Genomic DNA, 14,528 nt, shown 5'->3' on the forward strand with positions numbered 1-14,528 from the left:
CAAAGTTAGAGAGTATATCGGTAGAGTGAAGACTGAAATCATTAGTAATAATTATTTGATCCCTTGATCCAGAAAATCACATTGTATAAATTATATAAATTTAGTGGCAATTTTCAGGGAGAAATAAGTATTTCATCCCCTACCAACCATTAAGAGTTCTGGCTCCTACAGACCAGTTAGACGCAATAGGTGCAATAGTAAGAAAATGGAAGAAATACAAAATGATTGTCAATCGACATCGATCTGAGGCACCATAAAAATCTCACCTCGTGTGCTATCCTTGATCATGAGGAGGTGATAGAATCAGCCTAAAACTACACAGTGGGAATTTGTTAAGGATCTCAAGGCAGCTGGGACTACAGACACCAGAAAAACCATTGGTAACACATTACGCCATAAAGGATTAAAATCCTGCAGTGCCCACAAGGTCCCCCTGCTCAAGAAGGCACATGTGCAGGCCCATCTGAAGTTTTCCAATGAACACCTGGATGATCTGGTGTTGGGAGAAGGTGCTGTGGTCAGATGAGACAAAAAATGAGCTCTTTGGCATTAACTAAACTAGACATGTTTGGAGGAAGAGAAATGCATCCTATATCCAAAAGAACACCATCTCCACTGTCAAGCATGGTGGTAGAAACATTAGGTTTTGAGGGTGTTTCTCTACTACGGGCACAGGACTACTTGACCGCATCAGTGGGAGAATGGATGGAGCCATGTACCGTAAAATCCTGAGTGATAACCTCCTTCCCTCCGCCAGGACATTAAAAACGGGTCGTGGCTTGGTCTTTCAGCAAAACAATGACCCAAAACATACAGTCAAGGCAACAAAGGAGTGGTTCAAAAAGAAGCACATTAAGATCATGCAGTGGCCTAGCAAGTCTCCAGACCTTAATCCCATAGAAAACTTATGGAGGGACTTGAAGCTTCGAGTTACCAAGCAACAGCCTCAAAAGCTTAATAATTTAGAGATGATCTGCAAAGAGTAGTTGGACAAACTTCCTCCTGACACGTGTGCAAACCTCACCATCAACTACAAAAAATGTTTGACTGCTGTGCTTGCCAAAAAGGGTTTTACCACCAAGTATTAAGACTTGGGTTCTTTTACGCTGCTTCCTAACTCTCAGAAAATGAAAATGGTAGAGGCCTACAAAGCAGGAGAACTCTATAAGAAGATTGAAAAGCATTTTCAAGTTGCCTTTTCCTCAGTTTGAAATGCAATTAAGAAACGGTAGTTAATCGGACCAGTGAAGGTCAAGATAAGGTCGGGAAGACTAAGTAAAATTTAAGTGAGAGCTGTTCAAAGGATTGCAAAAGAGGAAAATAAGAACCCCTGCTGGACTGCAGAAGACCTTCAGAAAGATTTATCAAACACTAGAGTTGTGGTACAGTATACTACTATTCTGAGACACCTGCATAAATATGGCCTTCATGGAAGAGTTATCAGAAGAAAACCTCTCTTTCTTCCTAACCATAAAATATAGAGAAAGAAGTATGCAAACTAACATCTAAACAAGCCATATACATGCATTTTGAAAAAAAGTCTTGTGGACCAATGAGGTTAAAATAGAACTCTTTGGTCACAATGATCAAAGGTATAATGTAGTATGTATGGAGAAAAAAGAGCACAGAATTTCAGAAAAAGAGCATCTCGACAACCATTAAGCATGGGGGTGGATCAATCATGCTTTGGGGTTGTGTTGCAGCCAAAGGCACGGGGAACATTTCTCATGTAGAGGGAAAAATGGATTCAGTGAAATTTCAACAAATTCTTCATGAAAACATAACACCATCTGTAAAAACGCTGAAGTTGAAAAAAGGATGATGTCTGCAAATGGATAATGATCCTAAACATATGTCAAAATATACAATAGACTACCTCAAAAGGTGCAGGCTGAAGGTTTTACAATGGCCCTCACAGTCCCCTGATCTGAACATCATTGAAAATCTGTGGCTGCTAGGGATGAGCGAGTAGTGAAATACTCGGGTACTCATAACAAGTAGCGAGTCTAATGTAAGTCTATGGGAAATGCGAATAATGGGCTGTGCGGGACTGTGCTGGGCTGTGCTTGCCTGTGCTGGGCTGTGTGGGACTGTGCTGGGCTGTGAAGGGACTGTGCAGGGACTGTGCCAGGCTGTGTGGGACTGTGCTGGGCTGTGCGTGGACTGTGTGGGGACTGTGCCAGGCTGTGCAGGACTGTGCTGGGCTGTGCGGGGACTGTGCCAGGCTGTGCGGGACTGTGGTGGACTGTGCGGAGACTGTGCTGGGCTGTGCGGGACTGTGCTGGGCTGTGCGGGACTGTGCTGGGTTGTGCGGGACTGTGCTGGGCAGTGCAGGACTGTGCTGGGCTGTGCGGGGACTGTGTGGAAGTCTGCTGGGTTGTGCGGGACTCTGCTGGGCTGTGCGGGAACTGTGCGGGGACTGTGCCAGGCTGTGCAGGACCTAGCTGGGCTGTGCGGGACTGTGCTGGGCTGTGCAGGGACTGTGCGGGGCTGTGCCAGGCTGTGCGGGACTGTGCTGGGCAGTGCAGGACTGTGCTGGGCTGTGCGGGGACTGTGTGGAAGTCTGCTGGGTTGTGCGGGACTCTGCTGGGCTGTGCGAGAACTGTGCGGGGACTGTGCCAGGCTGTGCAGGACCTAGCTGGGCTGTGCGGGACTGTGCTGGGCTGTGCTGGGACTGTGCGGGGCTGTGCCAGGCTGTGCAGGACTGTGCTGGGCTGTGCGGGACTGTGCTGGACTGTGTGGGTCTGTGCTTGGCTGTGCGGGGACTGTGCTGGGTTGTGCGGGGATTCTGCCAGGCTGTGCGGGACTGTGCTGGGCTGTGCAGGACTGTGCTGTGTGGGTACTGTGCGGGTCTGTGCTGGGCTGTGCGGGACTGTGCTGGGCTGTGCGGGACTGTGCGGGGATTGTGCGGGACTCTGCTGGGCTGTGCGGGACTCTGCTGGGCTGTGCGGGGACTGTGCAGGGACTGTGCCAGGCTGTGCGGGACTGAGCTGGGCTGTGCGGGACTCTGCTGGGCTGTGTGGGGACTGTGCCAGGCTGTGCGGGACCGAGCTGGGCTGTGCGGGACTGTGCGGGACTGTGCTGGGCTGTGCAGGGACTGTGCGGGGACTGTGCCAGGCTGTGCGGGACTGTGCTGGGCTGTGTGGGACTGTGTTGGACTGTGCAGGTCTGTGCTGGGCTGTGCGGGACTGTGCTGGGCTGTGTGGGGACTGTGCTGGGTTGTGTGGGGACTGTGCCAGTCTGTGCGGGACTCTGCTGGGCTGTGCAGGACTCTGCTGAGCTGTGCGCGGACTGTGCACGGGCTGTGCAGTACCGAGCTGGGCTGTGCGGAACTGTGCTGGGCTGTGCGGGACTGTGCTGGGACTGTGCTGGGTTGTGCAGGGACTGTGCCAGGCTGTGCGGGACTGTGCTGGGCTGTGTGGGACTGTGCTGTGCGGGGACTGTGCGGGTCTGTGCTGGGCTGTGCAGGGACTGTGCGGGCTGTGCCGAATATTGCGAGGCGAGTAGTGAAATACTCGCCAGGATTCGAGTACCTCGAGTACCGCATTACTCGCCGAGTACCGAATCCTAACGAGTATACTCGCTCATCCCTAGTGGCTACACTTCAAAATAGCAATGCATACAAGACAGCCCAGGAATCTCACAAAACTGGAAGAATTTTCCAAGGAAGAATGGATGAAAATTCCACAAACAATTGAAAGACTCTTGTCTGGCTAAACAAAAAAATGTTTAGAAGCTGTGATACATTCAAAAGAGAGTGCTACTCGGTACTAACCATGCAAGGTGGCCAAATTTTTGCATCAACCCATTTTTCATGGCTGTAATTTGTAAAATGTAAAATATGAAAAAATTTTTTGCCTATAATACCATGGAAATGTGTCATCTTTAACTTTAAGCCTTTTAGAGATCATCTAATGTTTAACTTGCTTAACTGTTGACAATAACAGTAGTTTTGACCATGGGATGGCCGACTATAAGGACAATATTTGACTTTGACTTGACTAAAAGGATTATAATTGCATACGAGGAAGAGATGCTATATCTTTGGAATGGAGTGGTACAGAACAAAAGAAAACCAAATCCAGATTTAAGAAAGCTGTATCAATTGCACCAAGTCAAAAAAATTCTATATTTATGGCACATGTTACTGCTGGATAAAAAGACTATAGGTGGGCACACGCATTCTTATTTATATATGTTGTGTCCCCAATTGTTTAAGACTGATGTTTTATATAACAATCTTCATAAGAGGAATGCAGGATTAAGATGCACCAGATTCATTAAGAGGCTTACTTCACTTAGTGAGTTGACGCATCTTGTTAGTGGCGTGCACCTCCGTGCAACTTACCAGAAATGTTACTCCAGTTAAAAGCATAAGAAACACTGTCACTTTTCATGAACTTGACAAATAGGTGTAAACAAGCACAACCCGCCACAGCTCTACCCATTTAGACAAAGCAGCTTGAAACTTAGGCCTGTTTCACACTTCAGTTTTTCCTGTCAGTCCAGATCCGACAAAATAGCGGAAAATGGATCCGCAGGTGGACTGACAGGAACGTGTGTGAGCGGATCGGCGGATGTACGGATCCGCCGATGGTGAAATTTTAAAGAGACATACTGCGTCAATTCTGGAGCAGCATGACGAAATCGGCGCGGGAGCAGATCGGGCAAATCGCGGCAGCAGTAGCAGATGTCACGGGAGCAGATCGGGCGAATCGCGGGAGCAGCAGCAGATGTCACGGGAGCAGATCGGGCGAATCGCGGGAGCAGCAGCATATCTCGCGGGAGTGTTTCACAAAAAAATTGGCTGCTACATAAAATATTTACACCAGTTTTTTGCCATAAACACCTTGATGTATCAGTGCCTATTTGTACATGTTTTGAGTTCACATAGACATCTTCCTTAGGTTAATAACATGGGTATTGATTGTATGAAGAAGTGGTTTTGCCTTTATAGGGAATCTGTCAGTAGGATTAACCAGAGCCTCTTTTAAATAAAAGAGGACGTTACCAGTGTGAGATATCTATCTATCTATCTATCTATCTATCTATTTTACTGGTATTTTCCAAATATACTCTGTCATTATTGATTGTTATTTAAATTTTATCTTTAACATATTTGCAGAGAGAATGTGCAAACTTTATTCGGATTCTTCATCATTATAATCGTTCTCATATTTTGGCTTGTGGAACAGGAGCATTTGATCCAGTTTGCACTTTTCTAAGAGCTGGACTTAGGTCACAGGTATGTGCTTTTTTAGATATACCTCATGCACTTACATGCAGCTCTGCATATTCTTGTTGCTCTTCGGGGTTTTATATATGTCTTTGATTTGTAGCTTCAAAAACTTTTACAAGGTATCTGCTGGAATTCCTTTTTTTCAATACCGTAAGTTTGCTTCTAAAGTTACATCTAAAATAACTGGTGATCGCTGGAAACCTTTGAAGAGACTCTTCAAAGTTGTAGTGATGTTTGTTCTATTTTTTCAGCTTTTTTTTTAAATTTCTTTATTCAGTACCAATAAAACATTAAAGGGAATTTGTCAGCACATTTGACCAATCTAAATTATTAATATGGACATACAGTTTATAGGCTGCTGAAAAAGTTCTCCCTGTATGAGTCATATCAGATGCCTTGTTGAGAAATCATCTTTTATCACTTTATGTAAATGACCTCTTACAGGCAATGGGGAGGATTCTGCCTGGAAGATAACTCAGCCTCCAGAGCTTACTATAGATGAAGGGGTGTTACCGGTGTGATGTGTAATGGTCGCTCTGCTCTCCTGATCTCGCTGCAGAGCTGTGTGTGATTATACCTGACACATCTGAAAGTTCCTCTCAGCTTCCATCTCACAGGCAGACAGGGCTTAAATATTCCAATAAATAAAGACAGACTGTCACTTCCAAACATAATGCTAGTGTATACAGGTGCAAACTAAGAGTAGCCATCTCAATACATAACCAACAAATAAAGTAGCACTCTGTAGCATGCTAACAGGAAATATATGAAATTTAAATTGCATTACTGCTCTGGAAAATGAGAAAAAATGGAGATGCTTAGCACATATTTTGGCCAATTCATGTGTGCCCAGTAGCATGTGTGCCCAGTAGCAAAATACAAGGCAATATCCGGTTGTTGGGAAGCTGTCTAATGTGAATTCTCTGCTAGGATGAAACCTGCATTTATGGGTAGAGGCTGGTAGGTGGAATGCTCAGTCAGAGAGCCAATCTTCAGGTTACCAGTGTGATATGTACTGGCTGCTCTCTGCTCTCATGTTCTCACTGTAGAGCTGTGAGTGATTATACCTGACACATCTGCAGGTTCCTCTCAGCTTCAGCTTCCAGCTCACAAGCAGACAGGGATGCAATATTTTTGCACTTCTGCAGATCTCAAGAGATGCAAAAAATGTGTTTGCAACAAGATAAATTTTAGTTCTTCTGTTCTGTTAGTTACTTGTGGTACACTGGTAACTCCTCCTTTATGTAAAATAAGCTCTGGAGGCAGATTATGCATCATCCTCCCCAGAACCTGAAAGAGGTCATTTATATAAAGTGATAAAAGATGATTTCTCAACTACAAGGCATCTGATATGAGACACACAAGCATCACTCTCCTCAGCAGTCTATAACCTGTATGACCATATTAATAGTTTAGATAGGTCAAATGTCATGCCTGATTCCCTTTAATATCTTAATGATAAGTTTTAATGCACCATCGCTACTGACATGATAATATTAAATTGCCTCATACAATCAAAACTATATATGACAAGCATAGTCCCAAATAGTAACATATGATTATATTTTTTTATTGATATATGTTAACCACTTCCCAGAATTCCAGCATTGAATGTACTGTATTGTCTAGTGTCAGGTCCCCTAAGGAGCGGAGTCAGCACCATGCCTGACAAGTGTGAGCTGTGTTATACAGTCATCATCTTCTAAAAACAATTATCCAAACTAACTAAGCTCCATCTGATTCTGTTAACCCCTTAAATGTTGTAGTTAATCTCTTAAAGCGGTATTTATGGCATGCAGTCTGGGGGAGGAGCACCATTTCATCCACCCAATAGCCACCCCTGATTTGTACATTTCTTTATACCGTGGTATTGCAGTATACAGCTCAAGAGACCAAACCATCACAGGTTCAAGTCCCACAAGGGATTACATAGTAGAGGAAAAAATGTTTGTAAAAATTGTAATCACTCCATTTTTTCACCATAATAAAAAATACAAGGAAAAACATGTTTGAAATTGCTGTAAAAATCTGATATACCAAAATATAAAATTATTTAACCAGTATGGTAATAGCTGCAAAGAGATTTAAAAAAAAAAGAAATGCCAGAATTTTTTTTTTGTCTGCAAGAAGAAGCAATCCAAACATCACATGTGCACTAAAATGGAATCAATAAGACCATCAGCTCACCACAAAGTAAAAAAGTCATCATACTGACATGAAAATGAAAATATTCTGGGTCTCAAAAAATGTTGATATAAACAAAATTTTAATTACAAATTTTTACATTTTTTTCACCACTTAAACAAAAAAAAAATTGCTTTATACTTTTTGCATCTTCGTAAGAGCATTGACCTGTGTAACTGTACTCACCTTGTACTGATATTGCTGCACAACGAAAGCTGTAAAATCAAAACCCCAAAAGTTATTTGGATTCATATTTCACGACACTTGTACATTTTTTTCCAGTTTTCCAGGAAATTGTATGTTAATGTGAATGTTTTCATTCAAAACTACAACTTATCCCACAAAAAACAAGCTGACAAAAAAGGTGCAAAAATGTTAATTTGCTTAGTCACGAGGGGATTAATATGCTTTACATGATAGAACATAATTTCTGTTCATGTTCTGTTTCTGTGTGCAAAGAATGGTACTGTTTATATTCATGGTAGAATAGATTGAATGAACCTTTATTACCAGATGGTAAAAAAACGAATTAAATATAATTTATACTGATCTTCACTCAAAAATGTTTACATGCATTCGTACTGTAAATAGCTGCAGTTACAACAGTATTTGTGAATGCACCAACCTATTTCTATCTGTTCGCAATGCTGCCGACCCAGTTAGCAGCCTTGTGTCTAGAAGCATGGAGGACCCTTGTGGTGTAATTAGTACACTGTGTAGGACACTACTACATACAGTATATATACCGAACTGACAGTTGTCTTAATATCACATGATCGATAGTTGATCCTTATCTTACATATATTATCACAATTTCAGAGGAAAGATTATAATTAGAAGATATTAAAAAAGTTTTAATACCACTAAAATGCCATTATAGATGGCCGACTATAAAAGGGCATCTGTCAGTGGGATCAACCGATCAACCCTCCTAAGCCATCTGTATGGGCATACACGTCAAAGGAACCTGAATAAAATGGCACCATGATATTTGCGATCCGAATGCTTATTCCAGAGAAAACCATGTTTTACTTTTATGTAAATGTGCTTTTAAAGGGGTTGTCCTGGCTTGGGGCTCAAGTCTTAAGTCACTCTATGTCACTGCAGACTTGTGATTCCTCATAACACGCAGAATTCTCCCTTGCCGGGTGCAGGCGATCTTGTGCGGTAAAATACATAGAGTGACTGCAAACTTTAACCCCATGCCTAGACAACCCTTTTAAAAGCTATTTACTAGAGTTGAGCGACTTTTGGTTTTTTAGGGTCACGTTTCGTTTCGTGAAACCCGACTTTTCCAAAAGTCGGGTCGAGCAAGATCGTCCGATTATAGGGAAAAGTCGGGGTCGTCCCGAAACACGAAACCCAATGTAAGTCAATGGGGAATAAAAGTCGGCAGTGAGAGGAGGACAGGAAACACACCTACAGTGCCCATTTGAATGCCAAAAGCATCAATTCTTCTTACTTAAGCTTGTCAACCTTAATTAACTTCATAATACAAGTTACGCACTGAAAAATGGGGGTTATTTGGCTAAATTTGTGGGGGGGAGGGCTGGCTGCAGGTTTTCATGTGCCCTGGGCGAAAGAGCTCCCCTTTAACACATACCACAACTCATCATGCTCCGATACGGCAGAGAAATAGCGGTATAGTACAATGAAAAATACCTCACTTTTTACATCTCATGACGAGGCCCATCTATTTCTCCATACAAAATCATTGGTCCCATATAATGTTTGAAACAGTATATGATGAGCTCCACATAATGCTACAGTATATGTTGGTCCCCATGGATGAAGCTCCACTGTCTTATGGGCCCAAATAATGCTCCAAACATAATGGGCCCCATTTCTAATGCTCTAGTGTATAATGGGCCCTGTAAATGCTGCTCCAGTGTCTGATGTCCACCTTTGGAATGTTCCAGTGTATGGTGGGCCCCATCTATCATTCTCCAGAGTATAGTGCTCCCCAAAAATTGCTGTCCCAACATAGAAAACAATCAAATAAGTCTCCTCGCTAAGGAATCCCTGTACTTGTCTGGACAGGTGCTATAGCTTGCTTAACAGCTCGCCAGCCGTTCTCACGCCCAGTATGGATTGCACGTGATTGCACAAAGGTTAGAAAGGGTACCGTATCCCTGGATAACATGTATGGATAGTGTACACATTCAAAATATATGTCTATACAGCATGAGGCAGGCTCAGACGGTGTTAGGCCCAGTATGGATTGCACGTCATTGCACAAAGGTTAGAAAGGGTACCGTATCCCCGGATAACATGTATGGATAGCGTACACATTCAAAATATATGTCTATGCAGCATGAGGCAGGCTCAGACGGTTTTAGGCCCAGTATGGATTGCACGTCATTGCACAAAGGTTAGAAGGGGTACCGTATCACCGGATAACATGTATGGATAGCGTACACATTCAAAATATATGTCTATACAGCATGAGGCAGGCTCAGACGGTGTTAGGCCCAGTATGGATTGCACGTCATTGCACAAAGGTTAGAAGGGGTACCGTATCCCCGGATAACATGTATGGATAGCGTACACATTCAAAATATATGTCTATACAGCATGAGGCAGGCTCAGACGGTGTTAGGCCCAGTATGGATTGCACGTCATTGCACAAAGGTTAGAAAGGGTACCGTATCCCTGGATAACATGTATGGATAGCGTACACATTCAAAATATATGTCTATACAGCATGAGGCAGGCTCAGACGGTGTTAGGCCCAGTATGGATTGCACGTCATTGCACAAAGGTTAGAAGGGGTACCGTATCCCCGGATAACATGTATGGATAGCGTACACATTCAAAATATATGTCTATACAGCATGAGGCAGGCTCAGACGGTGTTAGGCCCAGTATGGATTGCACGTCATTGCACAAAGGTTAGAAGGGGTACCGTATCCCCGGATAACATGTATGGATAGGTTACACATTCAAAATATATGTCTATACAGCATGAGGCAGGCTCAGACGGTGTTAGGCCCAGTATGGATTGCACGTCATTGCACAAAGGTTAGAAGGGGTACCGTATCCCCGGATAACATGTATGGATAGCGTACACATTCAAAATATATGTCTATACAGCATGAGGCAGGCTCAGACGGTGTTAGGCCCAGTATGGATTGCACGTCATTGCACAAAGGTTAGAAGGGGTACCGTATCCCCGGATAACATGTATGGATAGCGTACACATTCAAAATATATGTCTATACAGCATGAGGCAGGCTCAGACGGTGTTAGGCCCAGTATGGATTGCACGTCATTGCACAAAGGTTAGAAAGGGTACCGAATCCCCGGATAACATGTATGGATAGCGTACACATTCAAAATATATGTCTATACAGCATGAGGCAGGCTCAGACGGTGTTAGGCCCAGTATGGATTGCACGTCATTGCACAAAGGTTAGAAGGGGTACCGTATCCCCGGATAACATGTATGGATAGCGTACACATTCAAAATATATGTCTATACAGCATGAGGCAGGCTCAGACGGTGTTAGGCCCAGTATGGATTGCACGTCATTGCACAAAGGTTAGAAAGGGTACCGTATCCCCGGATAACATGTATGGATAGCGTACACATTCAAAATATATGTCTATACAGCATGAGGCAGGCTCAGACGGTGTTAGGCCCAGTATGGATTGCACGTCATTGCACAAAGGTTAGAAAGGGTACCGTATCCCCGGATAACATGTATGGATAGCGTACACATTCAAAATATATGTCTATACAGCATGAGGCAGGCTCAGAGTGTGTTAGGCCCAGTATGGATTGCACGTCATTGCACAAAGGTTAGAAAGGGTACCGTATCCCCGGATAACATGTATGGATAGCGTACACATTCAAAATATATGTCTATACAGCATGAGGCAGGCTCAGACGGTGTTAGGCCCAGTATGGATTGCACGTCATTGCACAAAGGTTAGAAAGGGTACCGTATCCCCGGATAACATGTATGGATAGCGTACACATTCAAAATATATGTCTATACAGCATGAGGCAGGCTCAGACGGTGTTAGGCCCAGTATGGATTGCACGTCATTGCACAAAGGTTGGAAAGGGTACCGTATCCCTGGATAACATGTATGGATGGCGTACACATTCAAAATATATGTCTCAGGAGGCAGGCTCAGATGGTGTCAGGCACAGTATGGATTTGACGGCCCAGATTACACAGCGGAGGAGCAGGGAGAGGTAAAGATTGCAAATGCTGGGGCCCTGGCCAAGCAAGGGGGGCCCACTCGTGGGCGTCGGTACTGGCACTGGGCCCCTCATAGTACAGCGGTGTGTCTGACGGCGGGTGTGCACCACCACCGTCAGAGACACTTGATTGCACTATGAGGGACCCTGTGCCAGTGCCCGCGCCCAAGAGTCGGCCTACCCACCTGTCCAGGGCAACGGCACTCGCACGGTGTCGTGCGCTAGGTGGTGACCCCGGCCATGGGGGGGGAGGCAGCACAGTTAGGGAGTTTTAGAAAGTGGCATATGTTGATGTTGGACATTCAACTGATGCAAAAGGCGAAATAGGTGAAGTACCAGGAAGAGGTGGACCAAAGCAAGCCATTTTTCTGTCACACTATGTGTCATCAGGGGAAGGTGGGACAAAATCCTTGGAAACCCATGCGTGGTTCATTTTAATGAAGGTTAGATCATCCACATTTTGGGTTGACAGACGGGTCCTTTTTTCTGTCAGGATTGATCCAGCTGCACTGAAGACTCTTTCCGATAGCACACTTGCAGCTGGGCAAGCGAGCTCCTGTAAGGCATATTGGGCCAATTCAGGCCAGGTGTCCAGTTTAGCGGCCCAATAGTCAAAGGGGAATGACCTGTGTGGGAGAACATCGATATGGGAGGAAAAGTAGTTTGTAACCATAGTTGACAACTGCTGTCTCCTGTCACTTTCCATCGATGCAGTATTACCAGTTGTGTGAGCGGTATTTGAAAAATCAGTCCACAACATTGTCATGAAACCCCTGTCTCCAACGCCACTTCTGCTGTGTGCACCACGAACAACTCTGCCAAGCTGCCCCCGGCTCATACGGCTCGTGTGAGAACCATCACCGCTGCTGTGTGCTGGGAATGCCTCAAGCAACCGATTTACCAGAGTTGCTTGTTTATTAGCCAATATTAGGTCAAGGTTCTCCTGTGGCATGATGTTTTGTAATTTGCCTTTATAGCGTGGATCCAGGATGCTGGCCAACCAGTAGTCGTCATCGTTCATCATTTTGGCAATGCGGGGGTCCCTTTTTAGGATCCGCAAGGCATAATCTGACATGTGGGCCAATGTTCCCGGTGTCAATGATGCACTGCGAGTGCTGGGTGGAGGAGCACTTTCTGGCAAATCCACATCCCTCCAGTCACGCACAAACCCTGTACCAGACCTTGCCACGCCAACATTTTCACTTGCCCCACGAGATGCATCCTCCTCCCCTAAGTAATCATCCCCATCATCCTCCTCCTCCTCCTCCTCTTCTTCCTCCACCTCGTCCAGGAGAGGTCCCTGAGCAGACAATGGCTGAATGTCATCAAGGATTCCCTCCTCCTCTTCCTCCTCATCAACATTGGCTGCAGACGCCTGCTCCTTAAGGTGCGTCAAAGTTTGCATGAGCAGACGCATAAGTGGGATGCTCATGCTTAGGATGGCGTCGTCTGCGCTTACCAGCCGTGTGCATTCCTCAAAACACTGAAGGACTTTACAAAGGTCTTTCAGCTTCGACCACTGCACGCCTGTCAACTCCATGTCTGCTCTCAAAGTTCCTGGCCGTGTATCCTCCCACAAATGCATTATGGCCTGCCTCTGCTCGCACAGCCGCTCCACCATGTGCAGGGTGGAGTTCCACCTTGTTGCAATGTCGATAATGAGGCGGTGGTTGGGAAGGTGGAGCAATCGCTGCAGCTTCTGCATACGAACGGAGTGTACAGGCGACCGGCGGATGTGCGCGCACAGTCTTCGCACCTTCTGGAGCAGGGCTGTTAACTCCGGATAATTTTTGAGGAAGCACTGCACCACCAGGTTCAAGGTGTGAGCCAAGCAAGGTATGTGGCTGAGTTTTGAAAGGGCTATGGCTGCCACAAAATTACGGCCGTTATCACTAACTACCTTGCCTGCCTCAAGATGTACACTGCCCAGCCATGACTCAGTTTGTCGCTTCAAGTACTCGGCCAGCACCTCGGCGGTGTGTCTGTCGCCCAAACACATCATCTGCAACACAGCCTGCTGACGCTTTCCACTAGCTGCTCGATAAGGGGACACATCGTGTGCAACAGTGGCAGCTGCAGATGGAGTGCTCGTACGACTGCGCTCTGTGGACGAGCTGTCGCTTCTGGAGGAGGAGGAGGAGGAGGAGGGTCGAACGCCTACAGCCAACTGTTTCCTATACCGTGGGCTAGGCAGCACTGTCCCACCACCGCTGTCCCCTGTGGACCCTGCATCCACCACATTAACCCAGTGCGCAGTGATGGACACGTAACGGCCCTGGCCATGCCGACTGGACCATGCATCAGTTGTGAGGTGCACCTTTCCGCTCACTGACTGCTTGAGTGCATGGACAATGCGGTCTTTCACATGATGGTGGAGGGCTGGGATGGCTTTGCGAGAGAAGAAGTGGCGACTGGGTAGGTCATAGCGTGGTACTGCATAGGCCATGAGTTCGCGGAAAGCTATGCTTTCCACCAACCGAAAGGGCATCATCTCAAACGAGATTAGTTTGGCAATGTGGGCGTTCAAAGCCAGTGTACGCGGATGAGAGACTGAGTACTTTCTTGACCTACTCATAGTGTCTGGGAGGGTGAGCTGGACTTGAGAGCTGCATATGGTGGAAGTAGCGGTGGACAGGGCGGACTGAGAGAGGGTTGATGATGGTGATGGAGTAGGTGTTCTTTCTGATGGCCTAGAATCAGTCTTTCGTTGATATAACAGTGGGATTCCCTGACTGCTGTGGCCTTGCAGCGACACCTCAACATTTGCTGCTGTGCTAACCGGTGGGCTTACAGTGGGGGAAACAATGTAGCGTTGCTGACTACCTTCGTTGTGATCAGTTGCACATGTGGCACTTGAGGTTTGGTGTTGTGTCCACGCTTGCAAGTGCATGCTGG

General features: G+C 45.6%; 1 protein-coding gene across 4 annotated transcripts in view; it reads left to right on the top strand.

Moving 5' to 3' along the window:
- The window catches only part of SEMA3E (semaphorin 3E), a 379,235-nt gene that overhangs the window by 206,995 nt on the left and 157,712 nt on the right, over positions 1–14,528 (top strand). For all 4 annotated transcript variants that reach the window (XM_073551307.1, XM_073551308.1, XM_073551306.1 and 1 more), the window contains exon 4: positions 5,126–5,245. In XM_073551307.1, the coding sequence (XP_073407408.1) occupies positions 5,126–5,245 (120 nt within the window). The remainder of the gene's footprint in view (positions 1–5,125; positions 5,246–14,528) is intronic.

This window comes from Dendrobates tinctorius, unplaced genomic scaffold (assembly GCF_039654945.1).
Source record: "Dendrobates tinctorius isolate UK_male_01 unplaced genomic scaffold, ASM3965494v1 ptg000174l, whole genome shotgun sequence".
NCBI lineage: Eukaryota > Metazoa > Chordata > Amphibia > Anura > Dendrobatidae > Dendrobates > Dendrobates tinctorius.